Source organism: Myodes glareolus, chromosome 6 (genome assembly GCF_982192425.1).
Source record: "Myodes glareolus chromosome 6, mMyoGla1.1, whole genome shotgun sequence".
NCBI lineage: Eukaryota > Metazoa > Chordata > Mammalia > Rodentia > Cricetidae > Myodes > Myodes glareolus.
The window spans coordinates 105684102-105710340 of record NC_142031.1 but is presented as its reverse complement, the minus strand read 5'-3'; the positions used below and the strand labels follow the sequence as shown (position 1 = coordinate 105710340).

The 26239-nt window shown below is 50.3% G+C and overlaps 1 protein-coding gene across 3 annotated transcripts in view; it reads left to right on the top strand.

Annotated features, from left to right (window-relative positions):
- The window catches only part of Mindy4 (MINDY lysine 48 deubiquitinase 4), a 107435-nt gene that overhangs the window by 72790 nt on the left and 8406 nt on the right, over nucleotides 1-26239 (top strand). For 2 of the 3 annotated variants that reach the window (XM_087907460.1, XM_087907459.1), the window contains 6 exons: nucleotides 4298-4365; nucleotides 8160-8333; nucleotides 16608-16671; nucleotides 19734-19895; nucleotides 24251-24431; nucleotides 24956-25028. In XM_087907460.1, the coding sequence (XP_087763586.1) occupies nucleotides 4298-4365; nucleotides 8160-8333; nucleotides 16608-16671; nucleotides 19734-19895; nucleotides 24251-24431; nucleotides 24956-25028 (722 nt within the window). The remainder of the gene's footprint in view (nucleotides 1-4297; nucleotides 4366-8159; nucleotides 8334-16607; nucleotides 16672-19733; nucleotides 19896-24250; nucleotides 24432-24955; nucleotides 25029-26239) is intronic. The other variant, XM_087907461.1, reaches the window with a different exon arrangement.

Here is a 26239-nt window from a genome sequence, read left to right as displayed (position 1 = left end):
AGTTGTCCCTTCCTATTCCGGGCCAGCCCAGGAGAGCTTAGGGCCTATACAGCAAGTGGTCTTAGTTAGGATGCTTCCCGCTGGGTCTAGGCAGAAGGGTCGGCATACAGAGAAGGTCCTAAACTAGTAGCCTGGCACTGGCCCCATCCCTGGCTCTCTCCTTTTTTTTTTTTTATTGAAATAACCCTGAAGGGTGTCTGCCAGTGGCACAGTTCCCCACCCTGCTGAGACCCACAAGAGTGCTTGAAACAAGGGCTAGGAGTTCTTCTGGGCTTACTGCTGGCTGCATGTGGCCGTTGCCTGGGGAAAGCCCTGTTTCCTCATCTAGAGATGGAAGCTGGAGCATCCTAGTAACTTCTAGATCAACGAGGCCCCTTGACCACCTGTGGGGAAATGCTTTCCACACGAAGGACAGGCACTCTGAGTGGGTGAGCAGAGCCAGGGCCTCCTGTTGAGTGGAGGTGGGCCTAGGGGGTGCTGTGGAAGCTTGGCCCCCTCGGCAGATGGAGCATAGAGCTGCCCTGGCCAGGGAGGGAAAGTGATTGAGGACCTAAGAGGGACCATACTGCAGTCGATGAAAGGCTTTCTGGCCAGGTCACTGCCTCTGTGATGGTGACCCTCAGCCCTAGGGCCTCGGTAGCTTTGCTGTAAGTGGGATCTCATGCCTCATCCTGTGCCCTAGGGTTTCCATGCTGTCTGTGCATGACAGAAACCATAAAGGAGTGCAGAGAGAGGGGCCTGCTGTCAGGTGAGGGCCCCCTCAGTTCCACCTTGAGACTCTAGGCATGCCTGCTTGCTACCCGTGGTTCCTCACGGCAGCCGGTCCCCATTCCTCTGGAAACAGTGCTTTCCCCCACAGCTTAATTTATATTTTTGCTGGAAGCAGTTGAGCTGCCTCAGCACTCAGTACACCAAATCCATTTTTCATGGGCTGTGCTTAAGAAAGGCTCAGCGTGCCAGGCTTGGAAAAGCATGCCACCACTGCCCAAAATAAACAGCCTCCATCTTGTTTTCATTGCTGTTCACCACTTGAGAGGTGTCTGGTGGCCCCGAGCCAGCGTGGGAGTCTTCTGTTCAGCTGCCCGTTGGAATACCTTGGTGGGTTCATGTCTCTGCAGGGCCAGGGCTATGCTGGGAGAATGGTCCCTTCTCCCCAAGTGTCACCAGGCATTGTTCCCACCCTTAGCCACGGTTTCCGGCCCAGGTTGCTTTTCATGCCACCCTGATGCCCTGAGGTCTCCCATGTCTTGGCAGCTTGAATTTGATGAGATAATTTTAATAAGTATTTTTAAAAACAAACAGGAATATTGGTGCCATTCAGTTGTGTTCTGGGAGGGCCAAAAGGCCAAAATGGGTTGCGTTTCCTACTCTCTTGGGGCCCAAAGCAAGCTCTCTCCGAGGAGTCCTCATGGAACCATGCCACACTGTGCAGTAACAGCTTCTTACTATGTACTGAGTTCAGCTTAGTGGCTTGCATGGTCACAGCTATGCCACAGCCCTGCAGGGTGATAAACCCCATAGGCTTGGACGGGGAGACAGATCCTAAAGCAGAGGCTTCCCCTAGGCAGAGGGTAAGGCCATAGCAGAAGAGGAGACAGGTTATCTTGGTGACTCCCCTAAGGCACTGGAAGGTTGTATCAAAACTGCACACAGGATTCACCATCCAAGTCCTGCCAAGCCTGGGTCACCTGAGTGGGGACTACAGCATTGCTTTGCAGCTGTCGCATCCACAGGCGTTGTCTTTGAGAGTGTGCACCGTACATAACCCAGAAAATCTGCAAGGCAGGGTCTTAGTCATCTTTGTTTTTCATTGTAGGAGCCACAGCACCAAGTGCCTGGTTTGAGGTCACAGAATTTAGATGAGGTTGAGCGATATTTATTCACGTTGTTTGTTACCCAAGAGAGTGACACATATTTATAAAATGGGTGTTTTCAGGGCTCTCTGTCCCCTCTGGCCAGCCTCTGGGGCGTTGCACTCTCTTGCTTTGCCCAAAGCAGTGGTCATTCTCTTCTCATTGCTTCTGCACTTCTGTTAGACCTCACACCTCCAGACAGCCCTCTCTGGACCTCTCCTCCACAGTCACCTTCGGGTGAGGCCTCCCCGTGTGTTTGCAGAGGAGCTTGCAATCCTGTTCTGGATGAGCCATTCTCCACACTTTCCGAGTTATGTTTTGTTTTTTCTTTCTGAGTCACGGTCACCGAGTAGACACATGGCCACCTGCTTCTTAGGAAGCCCCTTAGCGGAGCCCAGCCTTTTGCATTGTCTATCTTTGAAACAGGCTTGTACAGCCCGGGTTGGCCTTGCAGTCCCTTACAGGCCACAGTGGGCCTAAGCTTGCAATCCTCTCACCCTGCCAGTGCTGAGGTCACAGGTGAGCATCACTCTGCCGCGAGGAAACGTGCTCTTGGTACGGGAGCTCCACTCAGCGTTACGTTTTTACGGTCAGCTAACTGGCTATTTGATCTCCAGGGTGAAAACAAAGACTGTGTCTCGAAGGAAAGATATTTTATTAGAAACTTGAGCTGTCATAGTTTCCGAACTGAAATACCATATTTGATTCTGAGTTTTTTGGTGGCCAAGGGAAAGACAAAAATGTTCTCAGTGACATCATTTTTATTTAAATAGCCATTTCTCCTTTTAGCTTTAAGTTCAAAAATTATTGTTGACACACAAGGAGTACTATTATAGCTGCAGCTTCAATACAGCCCATCATGCCCAGAGTGGGACGAGTCAAAATGCATACTGGTTTGGGGCTGGGAGCTTTTGATTCTCCATCTCAGTTGAACATTGTTGTAGTTAGGTATCTATTGCTTTGATAAAATGCCATGACTAATACGATCTGTGGAGGAAAAGGGTTATTTCAGTTTACAATGCTCAGGTCATGCTCTGTCCCCGACGGGCGTCAGGGCAGGAACTGAAGACTCCCTGGAGCAGGAGTTGAAGCAGAGGCCAAGGAGGGTTGCTCCTTACTGGCTTGCTCCCCATGGTTTGTTCATCCTGATTTTTTTATTTTATTTTTAAACATTTTTAATTTTTACCTTTATCCCTCTTATTGAAAATCTTCTTTTCTCACATAGCATCCTGATTATAGGTTCCCTTCCCTCTAATCCTCCTTGTTCTTCCCCTTTGCTTCTCATCTGGATCTGCTTCCTTTCTGTCCCTCATTAGAAAAGAACAGGCTTCTAAGAAACAGTAATAAAATATATTATTAATCATCAGTCAATAAAATGCTCTGCAGACTTGCTATATACAGGCAATCTGGTGGAGGCATTTTTCCAATCGGGCATTTTCTTACCAGATGATTCTAGCTTGTGTCAAGTGACCAAAAACCAAAACAATAATAACAATGAACAAAAATAACCAGCACAGTTGTGGTCCTTGGGCAGGTGGGCAGGTGGGTAGTGCAGAGCTGGAAGTATATCATAGTGTACCAGAGCCACCATAGGTGCCAGGCAGGCCCGGCTCTAAACCATAGTATACCACGGCCACTCTGGGTGCCAGGCAGGCCTTGCTCTAAGTGCTTGACAACTTGCTGTAAGCAAAGACTTCTACTTTACCTATAGTTTACAGTGGAGAAAAGTGGGTAGGGACCTGGAAGTTCAGAAACACCCCCATAGCCATGTGGTTGGCTCAGAGTGGCAGAGTCCAGGGGGCGGAGACTGAGATGCAAAATAGACCAGATGCAGCATCAACAACATTTTTAGTATCAGACAAATAAACTCAAGATAATAAGATAATCAAATCTGTGTATTTAAAAACCCTTTTCAATAGTAACTTTGTAACAAAGGTGGGAACTTCCTGGTTTCCAGGGGATCCCAGCCCTGTTCTACATCCGCTGTCTATTTGCTGACAGATAGCTCAGGTCTTCTGTATAAGGAACTGTATCAAGCAGAGCCCCCTGAGGCCTCTGTTGTGTTGGACAGGACCTGGGTGGCCTCATTCTCTGGCAGAGGGCAGTAACAACAGAGCTCAGCTGACTTCTGTCAGGATCAGAGGTGACAGTGGTCTCAGAATGGAACATGCTGTCACTGCTGCTAGCTCCTGGGCTTTGGTGCTTCTAAGGTCGTATACGGGCTCCGTGATTTCATTAATGTCGCCCAGGTTTGGGGATTCAGTTCTGTGCTCCTCTGTCCTTTAGAAGTCTAAGAAAGTCTGCGTGAATGAGATATATTCTCTATGACTACCCACCAACCTCTGTGACTAGGCGAGAAGCCATGAAGCCCAGATGAAGCCATGGCCCTGGCAGGCTTGAGGTGGCAATGTGCATTTGACAGGTCCTCTTTCCTCTTCCCTCAGTTCGAAGTGGGACCCTATGGTTGCATCCTGCTCACCTTGTCTGCCATCCTGTCCAGATCGCTGGAGCTGTGAGTATCCCCCTTCATCCTGTCTGTCTTCTTCCCCAGACAGCGCTTGATGAAACGGCAAGGAGGGAGAGCTTGGATTCTCTGGCTGCAGTTACAATCTGTATATGCATCTTACCTTCTCTGTGGCCTTCTCATATGTGCCAGGGACAGCAAGGGCAGCAGGGGGCCCTCCCTCCTTCCCTCTGTGCCAGGGACAGCAACGGGGGGCATCCCTCCCTCAGAGAGCTTCCGTGCAGTACTGGCAGGCCTGAGTACTCAGTGAGATCCCCTGACACTTGTGCAGGGGTAGATAATGGAGACAGAGACCTGGGAATGGCCATTAGGGAACCCAGCAGATTAATAGCACATGAATTTTCTGTGAGGTACCATCGATTGAGCCTCCATTTCTCCCAAGCAGAGGCAGGTCTGGGGTGTGGAACTCTGAGGGAGGGAATATGGCTAGAAGTACCTGGTGAGGGGAATTTGGGAAATAGCTCTTAGCAGGTCTGGGGAAAGGGTTGAGCTGGGTTGCCCTGGCAGAAAGAGCGTTTGTTCCCCTGTTGGTGTCACCTGGGCTGGTGGCCTAGTGCTGTCTCCGTGGGCCTCTGCTGTGGGTGGGAGGAGGCATGGGGCTTTGCAGCCTCGTGCGCTGGCCCTCCTGCTGCTTGCTGCTGCTGACTTTATTAAACTAGAGTGTGCATTTTATTTCTAATCCTGCCATAATGATATGATTCATTCTTGGTATGGGCTCACGTGCATGGAGACCATAAGCCCTTCTACCTTCTCCCTGGCTTGGCTTGTTAATCCCTGGATAGTGGAAGGGCTGCATGGGGGAGCTTTCAGCTTCACTGAGGGGAGCTATGTTCTTGGGGACCAAGCCTGGTAGTTCTCATTGCAACTTCCCCATCTGTGTGGGAGCTTCTGGCCGAGGGTCCAGGTTATCATGTCTAAGGGTGTGCTGGCTACTGCACTCATTGGAGCAGCCTGAAGTGAGGGGGCACCCTGGCCATGTGCAAGCACCTGCCTATAGCCTATACCTCCAGAAGAGGTTCAGGGCCATGCATCTAAGCGATCTTCCCATTGGGCAGAGCAGAGAACTATTACTACCTCTCACTGACCCATCCAATCAGGGCAGCCCCCATCTAGGCTTTGTTACTTGTGGACATCCTTCAGAGTGGGGATAGCAGTTAGAGTCCTAGCAACACATGCATGTACACACATGCGTGTGCTTGAGCACACACATACATGCACACATGCACACACAGATGGACACACAGACATAGACACTGACTCATAAATAGGCAAGCACAAGGATCTGCACATATGTAACATGGACACAGAGGTGCAGTCCAGCTGACTCCAGGGCTTCTGGACAGCTCTCTTGAGCCCTTGGGCAAGTGTCTTGAGGTTCCTAAGGCAGGATAGTCTAGGCCAGGCTTCTCTTCCTCCCCAAGGAGCTGAATAGGGACCTGCTGTGGGTTGGGCTTTGTCTCACCCCAGTGGTCTCTTTTCACCTTTCTTTAGAAGGAGCGGACAGGCCCATGCGCAGTGAGAATAATGGCGGTCAGCATCTTCTGCAGCTTCAATGTGCCCAACCCTTTGCCTTGATGTCATATTAGAACATATGAAGTCTCTGCCTCCTCCAACCCCTACACACACTGGGCTGGGTGGGTCCTCTATGGTCACTGTGGATTTAGGAGGTGAATGGTTTGCCCAGACTACACAGCAAGGCAAACTGGCAGCCAGCTACCAAGCAGATGGGCCCCGCACAGCTTTTTTGGTTTGCTGCATTCAGAGGCAAATTTTGGGTGATAGACAGACTTAGGGTCAGGTCTGATTGCTCCTCTGTGCTGGAGTTCCTTCCTCTAAGAACTGGAGCTTCCTGGACCACTTATCCTTTATGGTTTACCCTATCTTTCCTCCACAGGAAGCCCCTGGATCACAGGTAGGGCAAGGTCATGTCTGCTAGTATGCTCTCACCTTGGGCAACCCTCTGGGAGCATGAAAGATGGGTTGTGTTCCTGCTGAGTGCTAGCCTCCAGTGGTCCTGGTCCCCTCCTCCATCAGTCTTGTCTTGATGCCTATGAGGTCGCCTCAGTAAAGCTAGCCTCAGTCTGTCCTGGTGTGCTCAATGTTCATCCTTGGCATGTACTTCCTGCCAAGCCTGAGCACCATGGGGCCTGAGATGGGCCCAGTGGAGGACCAATCCCTGGCCTGGGGTGTCCAGTGTGAAGTGAACTTGAGGTGACATCAATTATTTCTGATCTGATCAAGTACAATGAGACATATAGACTGAGGGCATCATCAAGAATCAAGACAGATCTGTGTAGCCTGGGTGGTATCTGCATATACTCCCAGAAGACTACATGAGGTAGAAACATGCCAGCAGAGCTGACCTTTCCTGCCCCACCTGTGATCCAGGGGAAAAGTGGGGCCACAGTGAGGGCAGGAGCAGCCCATGCCGTCCAATGCTAGCCAGATTCTGAGAGTGATACTGAAGTGACCGTAACCCTCAGCCCCCAGATTTGGAGGAACAGCTCTGCTGACAAGTGTGCTCTGCTGGGTAGTGGCCCTAGGACTGGGAGAACCCACTTCCCATCTACTACTATGGGGGTCAGCAACCCTCAAAGGTCTTTCTTCAGAAACATCTGGACACAGAAGTACATATGTCATCCAGCTCAGGCACCAGGTGGCCCGTTAGTGAAACCACAAATGAAAACCTTTGACAGCTTCATTGTAGATCAAGGGCAGTTGGATCCACCTCTGCTCAGCTGCCCATAGCTCTGACTGACCAGAATGTCTTTGGTTCTTTATCAAAGACTGGAGCTAGGATAGTGCTTTTTCAACTCTCATGGAAATGAAACGAAATCTAACTTATTCCTCAAAAATTCCATTTCAAAACAAAAAGATGCACGCGCGCGCGCGCACACACACACACACACACACAAGCTCCCCACATAAACCAGATGTAGTCAGGTGAGTGTGAAGGTGGTAGGGAGGGCAAGTCCCCTCTGCCCCTCTTCAACATCTGGCATGACTCTTCCTTGAAGATATCTCAGCTCTGTTTAAAAATGTAGGTACAGACAATGGCCGAGGGCCTTCCTGCTCTGGCTCAGAGTCAGCATAGAAGATCCTTTGATGCTGCTGTTTGGGGATGGTCTATTACCACTTTGGGTTGTCATTGGAAACAGGAGCCCGAAGAGTTTCTAATATCATTGCTGCTTAGCCATGAGAGTGCTGGACTGGGAAGGCCTCTGAAGTTTCTTCCATACTTTCTCTCTTTCTCTCTCTCTCTCTCTCTCTCTCTCTCTCTCTCTCTCTGTGTGTGTGTGTGTGTGTGTGTGTTGGTATTGTGCATGTGTTGGATGTGTGGTGCACGCTGTGTTGAGTGTGTGTGTGTGCTGTCTCTGTGTGGTATGTATGTGTATGTGTGTGTGTTGGTTGTATGTGTTGTATGTGTGTGTTGAGTCTGTATGTGCTGTGGTGTGTTGTGTGTGTGTGATATGTGTGTATGTGAGGTGGATATTGTTCTGAGATTGTGCAGGGGATAACATGATGACATGTGTGATGTGAATGTGTAACAGAAGGCACACATTCTTCCCTTCTGCAGGGTTCTCTCTCCAGCCCCGAGGTTGCCCTTGTATCACCCACAGGTCATTCCTAAGTCAGAGTAGAACTTGGGTTGATACTGTGGGCATGGAAACCCAGCATAAGCAGCCCGGCTGTTCCTAGGTACAGTCCCCAGTGAAGGCCGAGTTTATGTACGTTTTTTCTTTTCCCCACCTGATGCCAAACTGTTCACCTTCTTCCTTAAGATCTGAAGTTGCATACAGTAAAACACATGTCGCATTTTATGCTCGCCTGGCTTCTATACATGAAGAAGAAGTGGCTAGAGATTTCCCCAGGGAGCTCTCACAGGCTCCCAGGGATGCTCGGAGTCCTGAAGTCAGGAACTCTCCAAGTCACCCCTGGGTGACCCAGGGCTGGAGGTACGGAGAGGAGAGGGAGGGTGCTGTGGGGAGTCCAGCCTGGCTCACAGTGGGGCAGTGCCCGTCAGTGGCAACAGGTTGTGCCAGCAGCCTGAGAAGATTTTTTTTTTTTGGTCCAGTAGACCATCAGTGCTCATTACTACAGCATCTTTGGCTGCTGAAGTGCAATCTTGAAAGTTCAAAAACATAATGTTGGGCAGCACAGCCAGGCATTGAGGGCCAGGGCCTGGCCACCCTGCATCCCACCATGTGACTCTTCTCTTGAAACTCTTGAGATTAAAAACAACAGCGCCAGCAGGACAGTTTCTTTCCTTGAGAAAATAGCCCTGAAATGAAAGTCAGCCGTGAACGCTGGCTCGGAGGCAAGCGACAGAAGGTCAGCCCCAGCCACAGGAAGCAGAAACTAAAGCTTAACTCATTCGTGGAAAAGCCCAAGTGCTGTCTTTGGGACTTGGGTGTCTCCACTGCATCTTCACCCCTCCTGTAGACCAGCTGTGTTCCCAAGAACCAGACTCCTGCGGTTTGTATCCTGCCGTCTGTCAGACCCCCCAGGCTTCACATTGTGAACAGAGTGTGTGGAACCTGGTGGCTCCAGGGAGGCAGTCACAACCCAGAGTTTCATCCCCACTTGCCGGGAAACCTCTCGTGGTAAAATGGAATGCTTTGGCTTGGGTCAGGAAGTAGAGGCGTAGGGAGGACGGAAGAATAGAAGAGCCAGGGTCAGTTTGAGGATGGCCTCATAGGCTCCTCTCAGAAACAGAAAAAGGCAAGCACAGAGCTGGCCAGTTGCAGGCCCCACCCCAGAGGGGAGCTGGGGGCCAGAGACATGTGCAGCGCGGCTAAGAGCTGAGAAGCTCTAGTTGGGAACCTACTGTTGTGTACTCAATGCCTGGCAGGTGGTGTCCTCAGAGTTCCTAAGTTTTTCAGGCCTGGATAATGAGAAGCAACAGCCACCAAGACCACAGGTCTCCTGGGTGCTCGTTTCTACAGACAACCATAAGCTCCATGTCATTGGAGAGATCTCCAGCTATCTCCTTTCTGGGGCTCCTCAGTGATGTGCAAGACTGCCCAGGAAGGAGAAGGGCCCTTGTACTTTACTCATTAAGATCATTAGACTGTAGTCGGGTGGTGGGAGCAGTCGCTCAGTGAATTCCAGCATTACTTCTCAAAGGAGACTGCACTAACAAACATCTCCAGCTAAGCTGCTGGAGACCCAAGTGCTGGGAGTCCCCATGTCTTAACAAATGCCTCACCCAGACTCCCTTATGCTGAGTTGTCCTTTCTACTAAGTCTGTACTAAGTCTTTTTAGTCTTTCTACTAAGTCTTTTTTTCTAAGTCTGTGGCCAGGTTCTGCCATCCTCTCCCCTGAAGGAATGTGTCTCAGTCAGGGTTTCTATTGCTGTGACAAAACGCCATGACCCAAAGCAAGTTAGGAAGAGAAGGGTTTATTTGTAGAGAAGGCTTACACTTTCACATCATAGTCTATCATTGAAGGAAGCCAGGACATGAACTCAAATAGGGCAGGAACCTGGAGGCAGGAGCTGTTGCAGAGACCATGGAGGGATGCTGCATAATTGCTTGCTCCCCAGGGCTTGCTCAGCCTGCTTTCTTATAGAACTCAAGGCCAACCCAGGGGTGGTCCCACCCACAGTGAGCTGGGTCCTTCCCCATCAATCACCAGCAGTGGTTATCAACCCGTGGGTGGAGACCCCTTTAGCAAACCTCTATCTCCAAAAATATTTACATTATGATTTATAGCAATAGCAAAATTACAATTACGAAGAAGAAAAACGATTTTGTGGGGGTCACAACTTTCAGGAAGGTTGAGAACCACCGCTCTATAGGCTGGCTCCCAACTCAGTCGTATGGAGGCATTTTCTCAATTGAGTTTTCCTCCTCTCAGACGACTATAGATTGGGTTAAGTTGACAAAAATCTAGCTAGCATAGAATGTGCAGTCTGGAGGCAATTTAGCCAGAAGTAGAGGAGCAAAGGAGAGGGACCTTGTTGCTACCCTGGGTATTTGTGTTCTTGTGGCAGTTCAAGGACTAGACCACAGGCCTGAGACCACATGTCCAACTTCTCAGGGATCATTGGAAAGTGAAGGATAAGTTAGTATCACAGCTGGCAGTGTCTCTTGTCTTGTACTTCCAAGCTCAATAGGCTGTGCATAGGTCTTCTTCCTGTGGGAGGGGCGACAAGTACTACACAGGCGTGTTTGATGATTTAGAAGGTGTGGAAAGCAAGGTTTCAGAGAGGCCTATGCCAGCCCAGTGCCTTCTGTACTTCCAAGTTCAGCTACCAAGGTCTGAGCTAGGTTCCCAGGCTGCAGAGTTGGTAAGTTGTAGCTGGGGAGTGCCCACTGGGGCTACCTGTGAGCAGTGATTCTGCCAATGGGCTCTGAGCCTTGGGGGTGCATGAAAGGGGCCCACTCTCTATGATCCAAGATGTGGTGTGGTTGACAGCTGAGTGGAAGACCTTCCTGACCCTCAGGCCCATGTGTCTGTTTCAGTTCTCTTTGCTTCTTCAATTGAGGGCTCAGGTATCCAGATGACGAGGACAGGCCTCAGTAGGAGGAGAGGAGGGTAATGCACTCAACTTTCTAGAAGGGCAACCTGACCCAGGTGGGCTGCTTAGTTCTCCCTTCCTCTGCTTGGCTCCTGGGATTTAGGTGTTATCAGCTTCCCCCACAGTGAGGTGAGCACCTCAAATACTTGCTGTGCATCTGCGGGGTCTGGAGCCCAGTCTGGGGCAGGGAAGAACACAACAGTACATTACCTGGTCCTAAAAGCTCTTGTTACCTAGAGGGGCAAAGTGGTCACGTGAGAACAGTTGGTATGGGCCCTGGAGATGGGATGGAAACAGAGTGGAGATAGGATATTTCTGTCCCTGGGCTAAAGAAGGACTCTCTTTATGGAGGAGGGAACACTTAGCGCAGCTCTGAGGAGTGGCAATTCGGGCTTGTGAGAAAACCAGGTGCTTGGGGTCTGCCTGGAAGAAATGGCACCAGAGCCAGGGAAAGATCATGAGTTGTGAACTACAGGCAGATTCGGGGGTCCTCTGGGCAGTAGTGAAGGCCATGGGTTCCTTGGGGGGGTCCTCTGAGCAGCAGTGAAGGCCATGGGTTCCTTGGGGGGGGTCCTCTGAGCAGCAGTGAAGGCCATGGGTTCCTTGGGGGGGTCCTCTGAGCAGCAGTGAAGGCCATGGGTTCCTTGTGGGGGTCCTCTGAGCAGCAGTGAAGGCCATGGGTTCCTTGGGTCTCCTCTGGGAAGTAGTGAAGGCCTTGGGTTCCTTGGGGGTGTACTCTGAGCAGTACTGATGACCATGGGTTCTTTGGGGGGTCCTCTGGGCAGCAGTGAAGGCCTTTGGTTCCTTGGGGGAGTACTCTGGGCAGTAGTGAAGGCCATGGGTTCCTGTGTTTTCTTTTTCTTCCTTCAGGCAGACAGGCGCCTTTCCACTGTCAGTGTCTTCCTTATCCAAAGTATTCTCTACTACTTCTCACTGCCTGGGGAGGAAAAGTGCCTAGACACCCGCCCCCTGTGCCCTGGTGCTTTCTTGCAATATGCAAGGCTTATTATCCATGGTCTGGTTTCTCCTTATAACAACCCTGTAGGGTAGCAATTGTTATCCCAGGGGACCGCAGCACAGGAGGAAGAAGAGGCCTAACACCCAAGTATCTGACCACTGTCCCTTCTCTCTGAGCCGTCCTGGGAAAAACATTCCCCAGATCCTTCATAGATGTCCTCGGCTATATTTCAACCTCCCGGAGCCTGCGTTTACCACAGGCTCTTGGCTGTGACATGAATGGTTGAGGTTGCAGGAATCATGACCTCTCAGTCATTGTTTTCCTGTTTTTAATTGTTGTGATTGTAGGAAAAAGGAAGTGACATTTACCACATGCCAGAGGCTTTATATAGTTTATCTCACTCTGTTCTCACAGTAACCCATAATAGAAGGAGACACCGCTGTGCTCCTAAGGCCTCTGGGGAGACAGACTCCCAAGAAGGGGCAAGTTTTTCATGGCAGCCTTTGTGCTTGAACCCAGGCACCCCCAGCTTAGAGCCCAAGTTCTGTGTCATATCACAGCTGCCCTTTCCACTACCGAAACTCACCTCCTTGAGGTAGGTTAGGGGTGCAGAAGGGATGCAGCCATTGGGAGGGGCTACAGGGGCTCACCCAGGAGACCCCGTCCTGCAGATCCCAAGGACTAATTGTCAGGTGGAAAGGGATGCTGATTTTGGTCCAACAAAGCTTAGTGCTTCAAAGATCAGGGTCAGGGACCAGCTGCTCTTGTTCTCATTCTAGAAGTTCCCAGAGAACACTAACTGTTCCCTGGTTTTTATTCTATCACTGTGGATTCAGGCTGTGCAGGAGAGACAGCTTAGTCAACTTGGTTAGACCCAGTCTGAACTGGCCACAAACCTGCCCTGTTCAGGTAAATGGTTGCAACCATAGATGGGGCCATGTCTCTAGGCTACACAAGCCTATTATTTTCCCTTCTATTTAGAAGTTTCTGTGCTAAATGCCATGTTCACATGGGAGACTTTTGGGTGAAGGGACAAGTTGGCTAGAGCCACGGTTGGTGGAACCTGGGTGGAGCTTCAGGGGTTTGGCCTGCCTGGAGCTGGCTGATCAGGCTAATGTCTGGCTGTATTTCAGGCTCCTTAGAACACTGGCCCTGCTCATTGATACCCAAGTACAAAGTCCAGTCTTTTCTCGGGACCTCAGTTTCCCTATCAGTGAGAGATGAGGGTCTTACCTTCCTGACTTCTCAAAGCTTTGGGAGAAGAACGCATTTGGGAGGATCTGAAGCTGCAGTCCTGAAGCTCCCATGCTGTCGGCTTGCTCTGTGGCAGAAGCACTAACTGCTGTGGGACCTGCGACAAGGGACAGAGCTCTAAAACTGGCTTCAGGCCTCGAATCTTGCATGGTACACATCACTAGCTTGAACTGGTCTTCTGCCAGAGCCTGTGCTTTCTGTCAGCCAAACACTGAGCCCTGAGGCCTCTCCCAACCCTGAGTTTTCTTGTTCTGTTCCTGGGCACAACACAGTGGCTCAGGGACCTCCAGATGGTGAGAGGGTTTGAGGGGCTTGGTCCTTGCTGCCCTCCCAAGAACTTTCTGTTGCCTCCTGTCTCTAGGTGACCCAGATACCCACAGCTCAGGTGGCTTGGTCCTGGCCCATCCAGATGCTGAGGAGTTGGGAGGATGGCATCTGGTACTGAGTCCCTCCTCCCGTGGTCAGGTTCACGCAGGTTTGCCCACTCTGTGCTTATTGACTTTGCAATGCAGGAAAGCATGGTTTGCTGAAGGGACTAAGCACAGGACAGCTTCTGTGACATGGCTCAGGTGGACCCTGGCCTCTTAGCTTTTATGGCTCAGTATCCGAGTGAGAATTATGGGGAAAACCCATCTTTGCATTCACTGTAGGAGCTCTGTCCTTAGCTTTTATAAAGTGGGCTTCTGCTCAGAAGATTTTGTGGTAGGAGAGCTCTGGGTTTACAGTGACATTGGATGTCATTTGTCCTAGTATCCTAGACTGGTGCAACAAGGCCAGGAACACTTGGACACAGAACCTCATTCTTGCAGCTCTGCAGCCCGGGTTGGATCAGGGTCCACCCTGCTGGCTTCATTTTAATATAAGCACCCATTTAAAGGCCCTCACTTTCCCTAAAAGCATATTCTGAGAACTCTGGGGTTTGTTGGGGTTTCAGAGTGTATGCGCACGCACGCACACACACACACACACACACACACACACACACACTGTTACTAAGGATTGAGCTGAGAGCCTCACATTTGCTGGGCAAATCCTCTTTCCATTTTAAAATTTGAGACAATCTTGCTCTAACCCTGGCTGACCTTTGACTTTCTTCTTTTTCTTCCTCCTCCACTTCATTTGTTTTTTGAGACAGAGTTTCTCTGTGTATCCTTGGCTGTCCTGGAACTAGTTTTGTAGACCAGACTGGCCTCAAACTCAGAGATAAAGCTGCCCCTGTGAGTGCTAGGGTTAAAGGCATGCACTACCACGCCAGGCTTGTTTGGACTTTCAATCCTTCTGCCTCAGTCTCCTGATTAACTTGGATGATTTAGGCAGGTTTGCTTCTTCAGACTGGATGCAGTGTATGGATTTGGAGAGACATAATTCAGACCAAGACCGTTTTGCTCCAGAGTGGGAGACCCAGGGAAGAAAGGCTTGCAATTGCCGTGGGCTGGAGCTAGAATTTGGGGCTGGGTCAGGCTTGTGTGAGCTGTTCTCTTGTACAACCAGAGCAGAGGAGGATGGCTTCTGCCCCAGGACTCCTTACACGTGCGCCCTGTCAGATCTCCCCAGGGGAGGACTGGGCATTGCTATTTGCCAAAGTTGTAAATCTCCTAAGCCATAAGCTGCTCCTTGGCGTCTCCCGAGTGCCCTAATGTGAAATACACATGTCCCTCCCTTTTAAGATCCAAGCAGCTTCTGAATTTCCCATCGTGTTTGCACCTAAGGATGCAATTACCATTTCCTCCCATTGTCCGTTCTGCTGGTCCCTCTTCTCCCAGCTGACGCAGGCCTCCTAGCCTGCTGGGTGAACACGCGGCCGAGAGCTTATGAAGATCGGACGGCTTCTGAAAGCCACAGGTGGCCGGTGGCCAGTGATGCTTATCAGTCCCCCCAGGACTGCTTTGAGGTTATTTTCTTCTCATCAGAAGATGTTGTATATGCCACAGAGAACGTTTCCATCAATTCTTCTGCCTCAGCTAGCGCCAGCCCAGCAGTGCTGGCCATGAGTCACCCCTCGCTGGCTTTCTCCTATGCTTGCTGGTCGGCTTCTGGTGAGCTTAGGCCTTCCCAGAGGACCCTGGGTCTTTGTGGTTCTTTTCATGTCTCTATGATGCTATCGGAGGCCCATCTCCTGAACACCACTTGCCCATTTTACCCTCAGTTAAAAACCACACACACACACACACACACACACACACACACACACATACACGGTTTTCTAGCAAGGATGATGGAGTTTGAGTTTTTGCAGTTACCTTGGAAGAGCAGAGGACTAGAGTGTGTGTTTTGGATTTTTGAGTGTGTGGGGAATCTTGAACTTAAAACATCTATTGAGACCAGGTTCTCCTCTTCCACTAACAGGAAAAACAAATGTTCGGTCCAAGGGTCCTTCCTACTCTTGGCCCCAACTCAGTGCTCTTTCTGGGGTATGAATGTAGGAAGCATACCAGGCCCTGGGCAGTATATATCCAGGTCTGTGTGTAGTCATAGAGGCCTAGGAACCAGACTCTTACCTCACCTGTCCCCAGTGCCCACCTCTCTGAGCATCTTTCCACATCCTCTTGTGGTCTGTGGCCATGGCTGCCACTTTCCTATGTTCTGAACAAATGGTTCTTGGCCACATAATAATAATAATAATAATAATAATAATAATAATAATAATAATAATAATAATGATGATGATGATAATAATAATACATGAAGTTGGCAAGGGTGTGATTGGGGGATCTTGGAGGAGTTGGAATTAAAGGGGAGTAGATATCATATTTCATTGTATGAGCATGTGAAATCCTCAAAGGAAATGTTTAAAAAGATAAGGCGAAGGCTATCAAGATGGCTCAGTGGGAGAGTGCTTGCCACCAAGACTAATGACCTGAGTTCGATCCCCAAACCCACATGGAAAAAGGAAAGAAAAAATTCTTGGCAGGTGCACACATGTGCGTGTATTTGTATGTATATACACACCTGCACACATATGCACACAAAATAAGTACATCTAAAAAACAGAAGGGTGGAGAGTTGTAGAGGGGGTATCTGACATCAACCTGTGACCTCCACGAGTGCACATACATGTTTGCAACTTCTTCCCCTCCTGCTACCTCTCAGCGAGAGTTGTATTTTAGCACATGATCCCTTGAGAGACATACTCAAACCACATTGGAACCACAGCAGAGTCATTGGAGTCCATTCCAACCAATCCCTCCTTTTGAACAGGCTGGCTGCCTAAGGCCCAGAGGTAGGGCAGGTCCTCCATCCTCACCATTAGCAGTGGTAATTGTGGTATGAATTTAGACATTGGCTTCACAGCACAACGGTCTGTTACATTTCACTCAGTAAATTTTGGTGCTACCAAAATGGAGGCCATTTGATGGTAACACCTCCACAGAGTCACAGTGTGGAATGCTTAGGTTCCTAGCAAATCTGGAATCCATAGTCCAGGCCCAGAGAGAGCACCTGGCTCCTCAGCGAGGCACAAACATGCTAATGTCTCTCCCTCTTGTGCTTCCTAGTGTCCGCCAGGACTTTGATGTGCCCACCAGCCATCTGATTGGAGCTCACGGATACTGCACACAGGTCAGGAGGCAGTGGGGCCTACAGAGGGGATGCCAGTTAGCTCCTCCCTTTCTTGAGTTTCTTTCTTCGTTGTTCATCTGATCAAACACCTCCATGCAGCTTTCATTAAGTTCTTCCGGGCTTCACTGTCTTGGAGACCTGGGAGGAATGCTCAGTTTGTTTTCCACATTTGGCATGCTTTCTACCTGCTGACTTAGGTATTCTTGGAGTCATGGGGATGCCTAAGGGGTGGGACATAGATCCACTTAAGTCTGAACTGCACAGAGCCCAGGCTGGGTAGCCACGTACATCAGTTACGCTTACAGAGGGCATCTTCACAGCCATTCCCTCTGCATCTTTACAAAACAGCCCTGGCCTCTCTTGTTACTCATGCTCCGTCAGGTAATGCCACCAAAGATACCCATTCAAGGGCCTGTCCAGTGTGTGTTGAGCTTCCATGCATGCCTTTCCTAGCACTCCAAGGCCTCTGAGCATGGCCATGTGGATCATGTTTGCATGTTGCCCTCTCTGTATTCAGGGTCCAGAACTCACAGTCTTCTGACGAGCTGGGAACTAACTAGCTGTTCTGGGACTTTGACTTACCTGTGCCTAACCCTGGAAAGCTAACTTGGTCCCACACAAGGGCAAGTTCAAGGTTTGTGGTTAACAGACACCCACAAGAGGGGTATGGGGTTGGCTTCTGCCTCTCTCTGGAAGAAGACCATGGAGAATGAATGTCCTGTCATCTGGCTTCCTGGTGACCTTGCTCTCCTTCTGGATATTGATACCCCATCCACCCACCAAGAGAGCCTTCTCTTTGAGGGTGGAGAAGGGAGCTTCCTAGACAAGAGGCAGGAGTCAAACTAGAGGCAGAGGAGGCTGAACCAGCATCATCCTGGGCTGAGTTCAAGCCTGTTCTCTGGACACTCACAGAAGGAGCTGAGGCATCTTTCCCCTCTCTGAACTCCAGTCCCCTCCCTTGTGGAAGAAGCATTTAGCCAAGTCCATGGCTGATTAGCTTTGATTTGCACACCAGTCCCTATGGGTCATGTTGTAAAGCAAGATCTGACTCAGGCTGGCCTCAGGCTAGGGAATTTCTTGGTTATCTTCTTTCTGTTCTTTTGAGACTGTGTCTTGCTATATAACCCAGGCTGGCCTTGAGTTCCAGATCTTCCCATCTCAGACTCCTTAGTGCTGAGATTACAGCCATGCACCACCACACCCCAGCCCCACAGGGGCTGAGTTTCTCAGAACCCCCGAGAAGGAAAGTCTGTGGCACACACTTGGAGGAGCAATGCACTAGATGGTGGTTGAGCTCTCCTACTGCAGGGTGTTCACACTGAGGGCAGGAGGTACGTGGTACTCCTCCTATCTCGAGAACACTTCCTGCTGGGAGGAATGTTTTGAACACTTCCCAGATGGAAGAGCAGGGACCTTTATTCTTACTGCAAACCAGATGGAAAAACTTTCCACCTTTGAAAAAAAAAAAAAAAAAAGACTGTACTTTTCTTGGTAGCTTCTGGACATGAGGTACAGTATCCCAGAGCAGTTATTTCCTCTGAATTCTTTTATCATTTCCCCTGCAGGGACACAATGAGGCCCTTCACTGTCTCCTTCCAATGGGAACCCCTTGGTGGCCATCAATAGAGGCCTAACTGTCACTGGAGCAAGGGTATTAGCACCAATGGAAGGTTCATGTACCTGGAACATGAATTTCACAATTCAAGGGGAAGCATTTCTGTGAACTCTGCCCTGCAGATCTTGGGTTGGGGAGGGTGGCGCAGCCATTCCTGTGGGCTAGGAGACAGCTGCGTGCTTGCTTGCCTTACTGGCAATGCCAGCCCTGCTGGGGGAGGGTAACACAGAGGGACTGCTTGTCTGAATGCTAGGGGTGGATTCGTCAGAGTTCTTCTCCAGCGTCCTTGGAAGCTACTACCTTTCAGCTGGAGTGTTTGTCTAGGCAGGGTTGCTGCCTGGGTAGCCAGGGTGGCAGAGATGTAGAGTGGCACCAAGGGTGGCAGAGATGTACTCAGCAGATGTAAGTGACAGTTCAGCTCGGTCACTTTCTGGCTATGTGGCCAGGACAAGTTCTTTCATGTCTGTCAGGTTTGGTTTCTTTATTCCTAACCAGTGGTGGGACACGGAGTTCCAACCTCAGTGATACACTGTCTTCCCAGAGATGGAGACTCCAGAGCTGCCACACTGCACTTGACACTGCCTCCAGGTCCGAGGTTACACATTTGGTGACTGACCGGATGTGTGGCGTGAGCCACAGGGCTGCTGGATACCTAGTATCTGGGGCAAGCTCAATACCACCTTCTTGCTTCCTCCCTGCCTCTGCTCTTGCCCCTGTCCTGCTTTCCTTACCATCCCCGTGAGACCTCTGTAAGACCAGGGGCGCCTCTGGTGCTGCCATGTGCAGGACTGGCTGGCTTCCTGGTCGTGAGATGTGCTGGGTCCTGTGAGATGTTATCATTGAGGGAAGCTGGGTAAAGGGAACACAGGAACTCTCTGGACTATATTTGCCACTTCTATTGAAGCTAAAGTTATTTCAAACATTAAAATGCTTGTTTTTAAAAACATGATCTTTCAAGACCCTCCCAGAGGTCACTTGCCAACAAAGCTACTCTCACTTAGTTATGTGGCTGCGTGTCTTTGTGGAGCAGGGAAGACCTTGTGCACACATTTTTATAATCCTTCTCATATCCTGCATTTGGTTTCAACTGCACAGACACATCCTTGACTTCCCTAACTGGCCCAGAGCATAGAGCTGCACTGTAACGACTCAAAGATCTCCCGAGTACTGAGACTCAGGACAGCCTCCTGTGTAGTCTGTGTTCAAGGAATGCTTGTGGATAGATTGCTGAGTCCCTCAGGGTGTTTTGATGGGTGCCTGGGAGTCGTTGGCAGACTTCCCCCATCATAGCCTGTGGAAATATCAAGGCCCTACTGTCTCATTCCCTTTCTTGCCTTTCTTGGTCTCTCTCCTCCTCCACCCTTTTCTCCTAGTTCCCAGCCTCCCTTCCACCCTCCCGAGGCTGATTTCAGAGATCTGACACAGCTTCCCCTTCTCTCATCAACAGGAACTCGTCAATCTTCTCCTGACCGGGAGAGCCGTGTCCAATGTTTTCAATGATGTAGTGGAGCTCGACTCAGGCGATGGGAACACCACGCTACTCCGAGGCATCGAGGCACGCAGCGACATCGGTTTCTTATCTCTCTTTGAACATTACAATGTTTGCCAGGTACCCACACGCACTCTGGAGCCCCAGAAGCCTTGTTCCCTGGACCCATGAGATAGGAAGGGAAGCTAGTCTCTAGTTCCCAAATCTGGCTGGAGTTCAGGTCCAGCCTGAATACAGAGCAGACAAGAAGAAATATGACTTTGCTGCCAGTGCCACAGACACTTCAGATTCAAACAGCAGATTCTGGAGACCAGGAAGGATAGCTGAAAAGAACTCTTAAGGGTTTCTAATGTGGCTGTGCATCAGAGTGGCTGTATCTAGGGTGTGTGTGTGTGTGTGTGTGTGTGTGTGTGTGTGTGTGGTTTGTACTCATATGCATGCATGTGTGCAGTGTGTTGAGGGAGGAGGGAGAGTGTTCTCTGGAGGCAGGAGCTTGACATTTTAGGCTTTGCATTACTTACTTCGGGCTCCTGCAACAAAATGCTACAGATGGGGTGGCTGAAACAGTAGAGGTGCCTCCTCCACAGGGCTAGACCCTGGTAGGTCAAGACCAAGGTGTGAGCTAGTTGGGCTTCCTCTGAAGGCGGCGGGGAGAATCCTTTCGAGCACCTCCCCTGACGGGTAGTGCGTTCTAGCACTCCTTGCTTTTCTCGCCTTATAGATGCAGCGCTCCAGGCCCTGCCTCTGCTGTCCCACTTGGCTGATTGTTCCCTGTGTCTTTGTCTCTGAGGACCTCAGTTGGCTTCAGGGCACACTGCTCTGGGATGACCTCTTTTTAACCACTGGCATGTGCAGCAGCCCCAGTTCCAGAGAAGGTCTGATTCAGAGCACTTGGGTTTGCATGCCCTTTGAGGGGGCACAGTTCAGCCCACACAGCTTCATTTGGCCTCTTTGCTGGGGTGTGGTCCCTCTGCCTCCTTTACTCTGAGAAGGAAAGCTTGCAAAGGCCTGGACTTTAAGTGAAGCTGATGGGGCCCTAGTGACAGCACCATGATCGGGTAGGGCTGCTCTTGCTCAGACCTGTTGTCTCAGTCGCTTTCAGAGCTTCTTAGAACCTCGCTCAGTGGCTTCATGTGGTCCATGGTTCTGTGACTGAGGAGAGCACTGTCCTGAGGGGCAATGGGAGCCTTACACGATACTGAGACTACTCAGACACCAAGAGAGCCTAGTTAAGGAAGCAGGGCTTACCTTATGGCCCCCCCCCCCAGTGTGCTAGGTAAATGACTTAGCAGAGTGGGAAGGAGCCGGGATTTTTGTCCCACCCTTCCTATGTGGCCTCTTGTTTAGGTGTGCTGGTTTATGGACCATGTGATGAACCTCTTCCTGATCCCCTATCTGAGTGATACCTCCAGTTCATGAAATGCAGATGTGTGGGGTCTAACTGCCTGGAGAGGAAAGGGGACAGCTCCTTTCTGATTGTGTTGCTGTCAGGAGTAAAGCAGCAATTTGACCCTGTGGCCAAGGAGAAGCCCTGAGAGCCTGGGAGCTCCAGTGATCTCCAGCCTGACCGTCCATGGCCTGAACAGGATGAGCTTGGCCAGTTTCCTAGACTCCAGGCTAACCACGGTCCTGATGTCTTCCTATGGTCCAGGCTTCCTGTGAAAAAAATAAACTATTTTGATTTGGTCAGTAGAGGACAAATGATGGGGAAAATAGTTAAGACCACCCCTTCACTCAGAATGAAGTGACTGCTGGAGAAACTTGGGGCCAATGCTGTTTTCTCATAGATCCCTTGAACCCACACGGCCCCTTTGCTGGGCAAACTGGGGAGTATTGTCCCCTGTGGAGAGTGGATACTTTCTTGTGTTGTCCTGTGGCAAGTCCTCTACAGATGGAATTCTAGATTCCACCTTCTCTTTCTCTCAAGAAGTCCTCAAGGCTGGGTCTTGACCTCTTCTCCCCCTAACGACCAGGTGGGGCCTGTCAGTCTTCACCCTCTTGATACCACCTCCCTTCCCTTCTGTCCCTAGGTTTCAAATGAATGGAGAAAGGTTAGTTTACTTAATATAAAATATTACAGGAGACCTAGGCTTGTGATATATGCCTGTAATTCCAGCACTTAGGAGGATCTAGAGCTAAGGCTAGCCTGGGGTACACGTGGAGATCCTGTCTCACAATAACAACAATATATAAACAACTACCCCCCAAAACCAAAAGCTAAAAAATTAACCCAAACAACAAAAACTCCGAGAGTGTTGTAGCAATTGGTTGTTCATTGATAAAAATCTAGAAATCTACCAGTCATTTGGCAAATAAATGCATGAAAAATTGCTCACATCACATTAGCAATCAAGACATGCAAATTGCATTAACCTCACAGTTTGTTTATCAGGTCCACAAGAATGAGACGTAAAAGGCACAAGCAATGACGGAAGGAGACTTGACATGCCAGAGCAAATTAAAAGACCTCAAATCCTTGACCTCAAAATGCTGGCTCTGGAAGCTATTCTCCCGAGATATACTACCTCCTCTAGCATAATTCAAAAGCTGCCCGTTTGCATGTTCAGAATCAGGTCATTGTTAAGGCCATTCTTACTGACTTGTACAGTGTTTATCAAAACTCATAGTATATACTTGTCGATGTGGAGAAATCTGAACAGCATTAAAATAAGATCTCAGGAGCTAGGAGTGTGGCAGAGCACAGTTTTGGGTTTTTTTGTTTTGTTTTCTTTTTTTTTTGTACTACAATAGCCCGAGTTTATTCCTCAACACTAAAAATGAGTTTAAAAGTTCATAATGATAAAAACAAATAAAAGCAGCTTGCGATGGTGCAGCATGGCCCTCAGGAGAGGGCACGCCCAGCTCCCTGAGACCCCTAAGGAAGTTTCTCTGGAAAATGTCTGCTCGTGGAAAAGGCTTGTGAATGAGTCCACTCATTTATAAGCCCTCTGGGCAGTGTTTTGCTCTTAATCTTTAGACTGTTGTTTATAAATGGCAAGCTGCCCTCTGTCCCTCATTTGGAAAATTCAGGAGCTGATGGTGCCCAGGCCTGCCCATGGCTGGCTTGAGGCTCCTTCCCTGCCTGTTGTGAGTGAATCCAGTCCCAGGCCGTGCCTCCGACGAACAGCCTCTTTGAAGCACAGAAAGGGAAGCTAAGTTGGGTTATGCAGTAGTCAGACATGCCCAAATGTGAGCAAGCCTGCGTGCGCTCCATTTGGGTGACACAGAGCTGAGAGTTAGGCTGAGTGTCACACAGGGCTGCCTGAGCGAAGAGGGGCTTTATTTTAGATAAGAGAGCAACTGATCTTCCTGTGCCCCACTTTAATAGGAAAGTCCTTCATGGAGGACTTCCCGAATGCAGCCCCACTGTCCCAGGTACCTCCAGCATTACCTCTGAGGTGGTAGCCGCCTCACGATTCTTTGGTGGGTCCTAGAGCAAGTATGCCCTTCTCCCCATTGGAAAAATAGCTTCCATTCTTTCCTTAATCCACAACGGAGGCTGTAAACACCGGGAGAAGCAAATATCTCATCTCCTGGGGGAGGCTGTGGATTAGGCAGGACCAGCTCAACATAGCTGAATAGCCAACAGAGGCAGGCGAGGTGCCACCTGGGGCACTCACAGAAGAGCAGGTAGTGGGCAGCCTGCACAAGGGGTCAGGAATAGGATATCTCTTTGGAGGAAGCCCTGTGCCAGTGTGCTGGGTGTCTCTGGTTTGTTCCCATACATCCTTAGCCAGCCACGAGAGTCTCTGGCTGGAAACTTGTAGAGAGACTTTTTGCTCCGTGTTCCGGTGCTGCCCTGGCCTCCTCCTCCAGACTCCCTCACCAAACAGCCCACTGCACCCTGAATTTCTCACACGTTCAACCTGATACCACAGACTGCTCACTCATACCCTTCTTTCCTAGCTCCCCAGGGCTCCCCAGTCCTACCTATCCTCAATGCATATTTCTGGGTGAAGTCCAGTGTTAGTTCTGAGGGCCTTCATTTTTCAATCATTTCTTTACACACTGGGGAAGCTCTTGGTAGGGGTGCATGTGTTGGTGTCTCCAGGCAAAAGACGGATTATGGTGCTGTGGTTGAGGAGCCAGTTGCTCAGTGACATGCCCTTGGGAACCAGAAAGAGGCAGGGACGTACCAACTGGGGTGGTACAGCTCTCCCAAGGAAGGACACAGAATGGGAAGGCCCAGGGATAGAGGACCTGAGTGACAGTGAGAAGTGCAGCAAGAATCAGTTAGGAGGCCATGGCTGAGCCACACGCAAGTGAGGAGTGGCAGAGACTGGAGGAGAAGAGTGGGTTAGAGGACGGTGGGCTGTGTTATGGACGTCACCTGGAACCAATGCTGCTGCTGTGTGTGAATTCCCTGCAATACTCGTGAGGGAGCCAGCTCTAGAAGGTGTGTCTGGGCAGCAGGAGGGATTTCTAGTGCCACACCAAGGGTCAGCACAGTGTGCATCAGGTCTTCCCTCCTTCAGGTCGGCTGTTTCCTGAAGACTCCGAGGTTCCCCATCTGGGTGGTGTGCAGCGAGAGCCACTTCAGCGTCCTCTTCAGCCTACAGCCAGAACTCCTGTCCGACTGGAGGGCGGAGCGGCTCTTTGACCTGTATTACTACGATGGCTTGGCCAACCAGCAGGAGGAGATTCGGCTGACTGTGGGTAAGACACTCTGACCCATCTCTTCAGGGAGCATCCAGGCTGCTCCATAACCAGCCTTCACATACTTTTTTGAGATGCTCACGTGGGCCAGAGAGTGATGCTAGGCTGGCCAGCCTGCAAGAGAGAGGCATGGATGGGCCTTGAACACTTGATGTACTAAGGGCAGAAGGTGAAGTTAAGACCGTATACAAGTGTCCTGTGAGCTTTGCTGATAGGTTTGGATTTGCTTTTAAGGAAGTAGGGAGTCATGGGAGGTTTTAGAGCAGAGGAATAATGAGACCAGATGTGTTCTTAGGAAAGAGTATTGCGGTTACAAAAGTAGGGCTTGGGTTTGCTAGAGGCTGGAGATGAGAGGCCAGTGCACTGTCTAGGTAAGAACAAATGACCAAGAAGAAGGGAGGATGCATCTGAGAGCATGATGCTCAAAGGGTTGGGCTGGCTCCCTGGAGTTGCCTGTACTGGCCTTATTAGGAGGAGTGCATATCCTGAAATGATGTGAGTGCTTTTCTCTCCTTCCTCCCTAGATACCACCAAGAACACCCCAGAGGACAACTGTAGAGACCTTGTCCCACCCCTTGAGCTCTGTATCAGAACCAAGTAAGTAGGTGTGATGGGAGGGAGTGGGGTGGCCACGTTGTGGTGTGGGGTGCCTGCCCACAATCTGCTTAACCCCTGTGTAATATAGCCGGTCTGAACACTGAGCAGAGATGTCCCTGAGTTTGCTGACTTTGCAGGAGCTGGAGAATGGAAAAGAATTAGAAGAGGGCATGGATGGTCAGGTGTGGGTGGGCGGGGATGGGACGGCCACATTGTGGTGTCGGGTAGCTGCCCACAACAGCAGTACCTGCGCAACCCCTGTGTGGTATAGCCAGTCTGAACACTGAGCAGAGATGTCCCTGTCTCCGAGGCACTGGGTAGGTCCTTGACACCTCATCCAAACTGCATTCAGGGAAGGTTGCAACCCAGGCTAGGGTTGGGAAAAGCCCATCCCTTTCTTCCTAAGCATTTTGTAGTACCCCAGGTTGGGGCTGTGCTCTGCAGGGCCTGTGGGCTGTCACTGGTCAAAGCCTCTGGCTCACTTGGCCAGCTCGTCTCAGAGTCTGTAGTGGTGACTGGGAGAGCTTAGTGCGCAGTAGGGAAACAGTCGGCAGCATTTGGGAGGGAGACGAGGTTCTGGTTGCTTTTCCAGGCATGTAGTGTATGTCACAGTGGTTCTGCACACGAGTTCTGGAGCAAGGCTGCAGGCTAACTGTGATACACTCGGCTGCATTATCCGACTTACTTGGTCATCTGTAAGGTGGACAATGGTAGATTGGAGCCCAGCATGGATAACTTTTTAGTGTTAGCTTTCACTGTCATCATCCTTGGTGCTCATGGCTGGTGCTGTCTCAAAAGGAATCTGTTTCCCCGATATCGAAGTGGCTGGGGCCAGAGCCACAGCCTGGCCCTACGATTCTGATCACCTGAGATACATATGGCATACCTGGAGTCTAGGCGTGCTGCCCATTGCACGCAAGCCTTTGAACGGGACTGAGGAAGAGAGCAGGGGCTGCCTTGGCACAGTGGAAGCATCAGGAAGGGGAAGTGGGAGGGCCACAGGCATATCCCCATTGTGCCAGTGCCCTGCCCTGCCCTGCCCCACAGGGATACAGCATTCCTGTAGGGTCAGAGGCTGACTGTTTTCATCAGAGGATTGGGACACATGCAGGTCGCTGTCCTTTCAAGTACAAAGGGCCACTCATTCAAGGTGATGAGTGAAGGGGCTTTGAAGGGGAAAGGAGGTGACACTGGTCTTGGCTCTTGGTCCC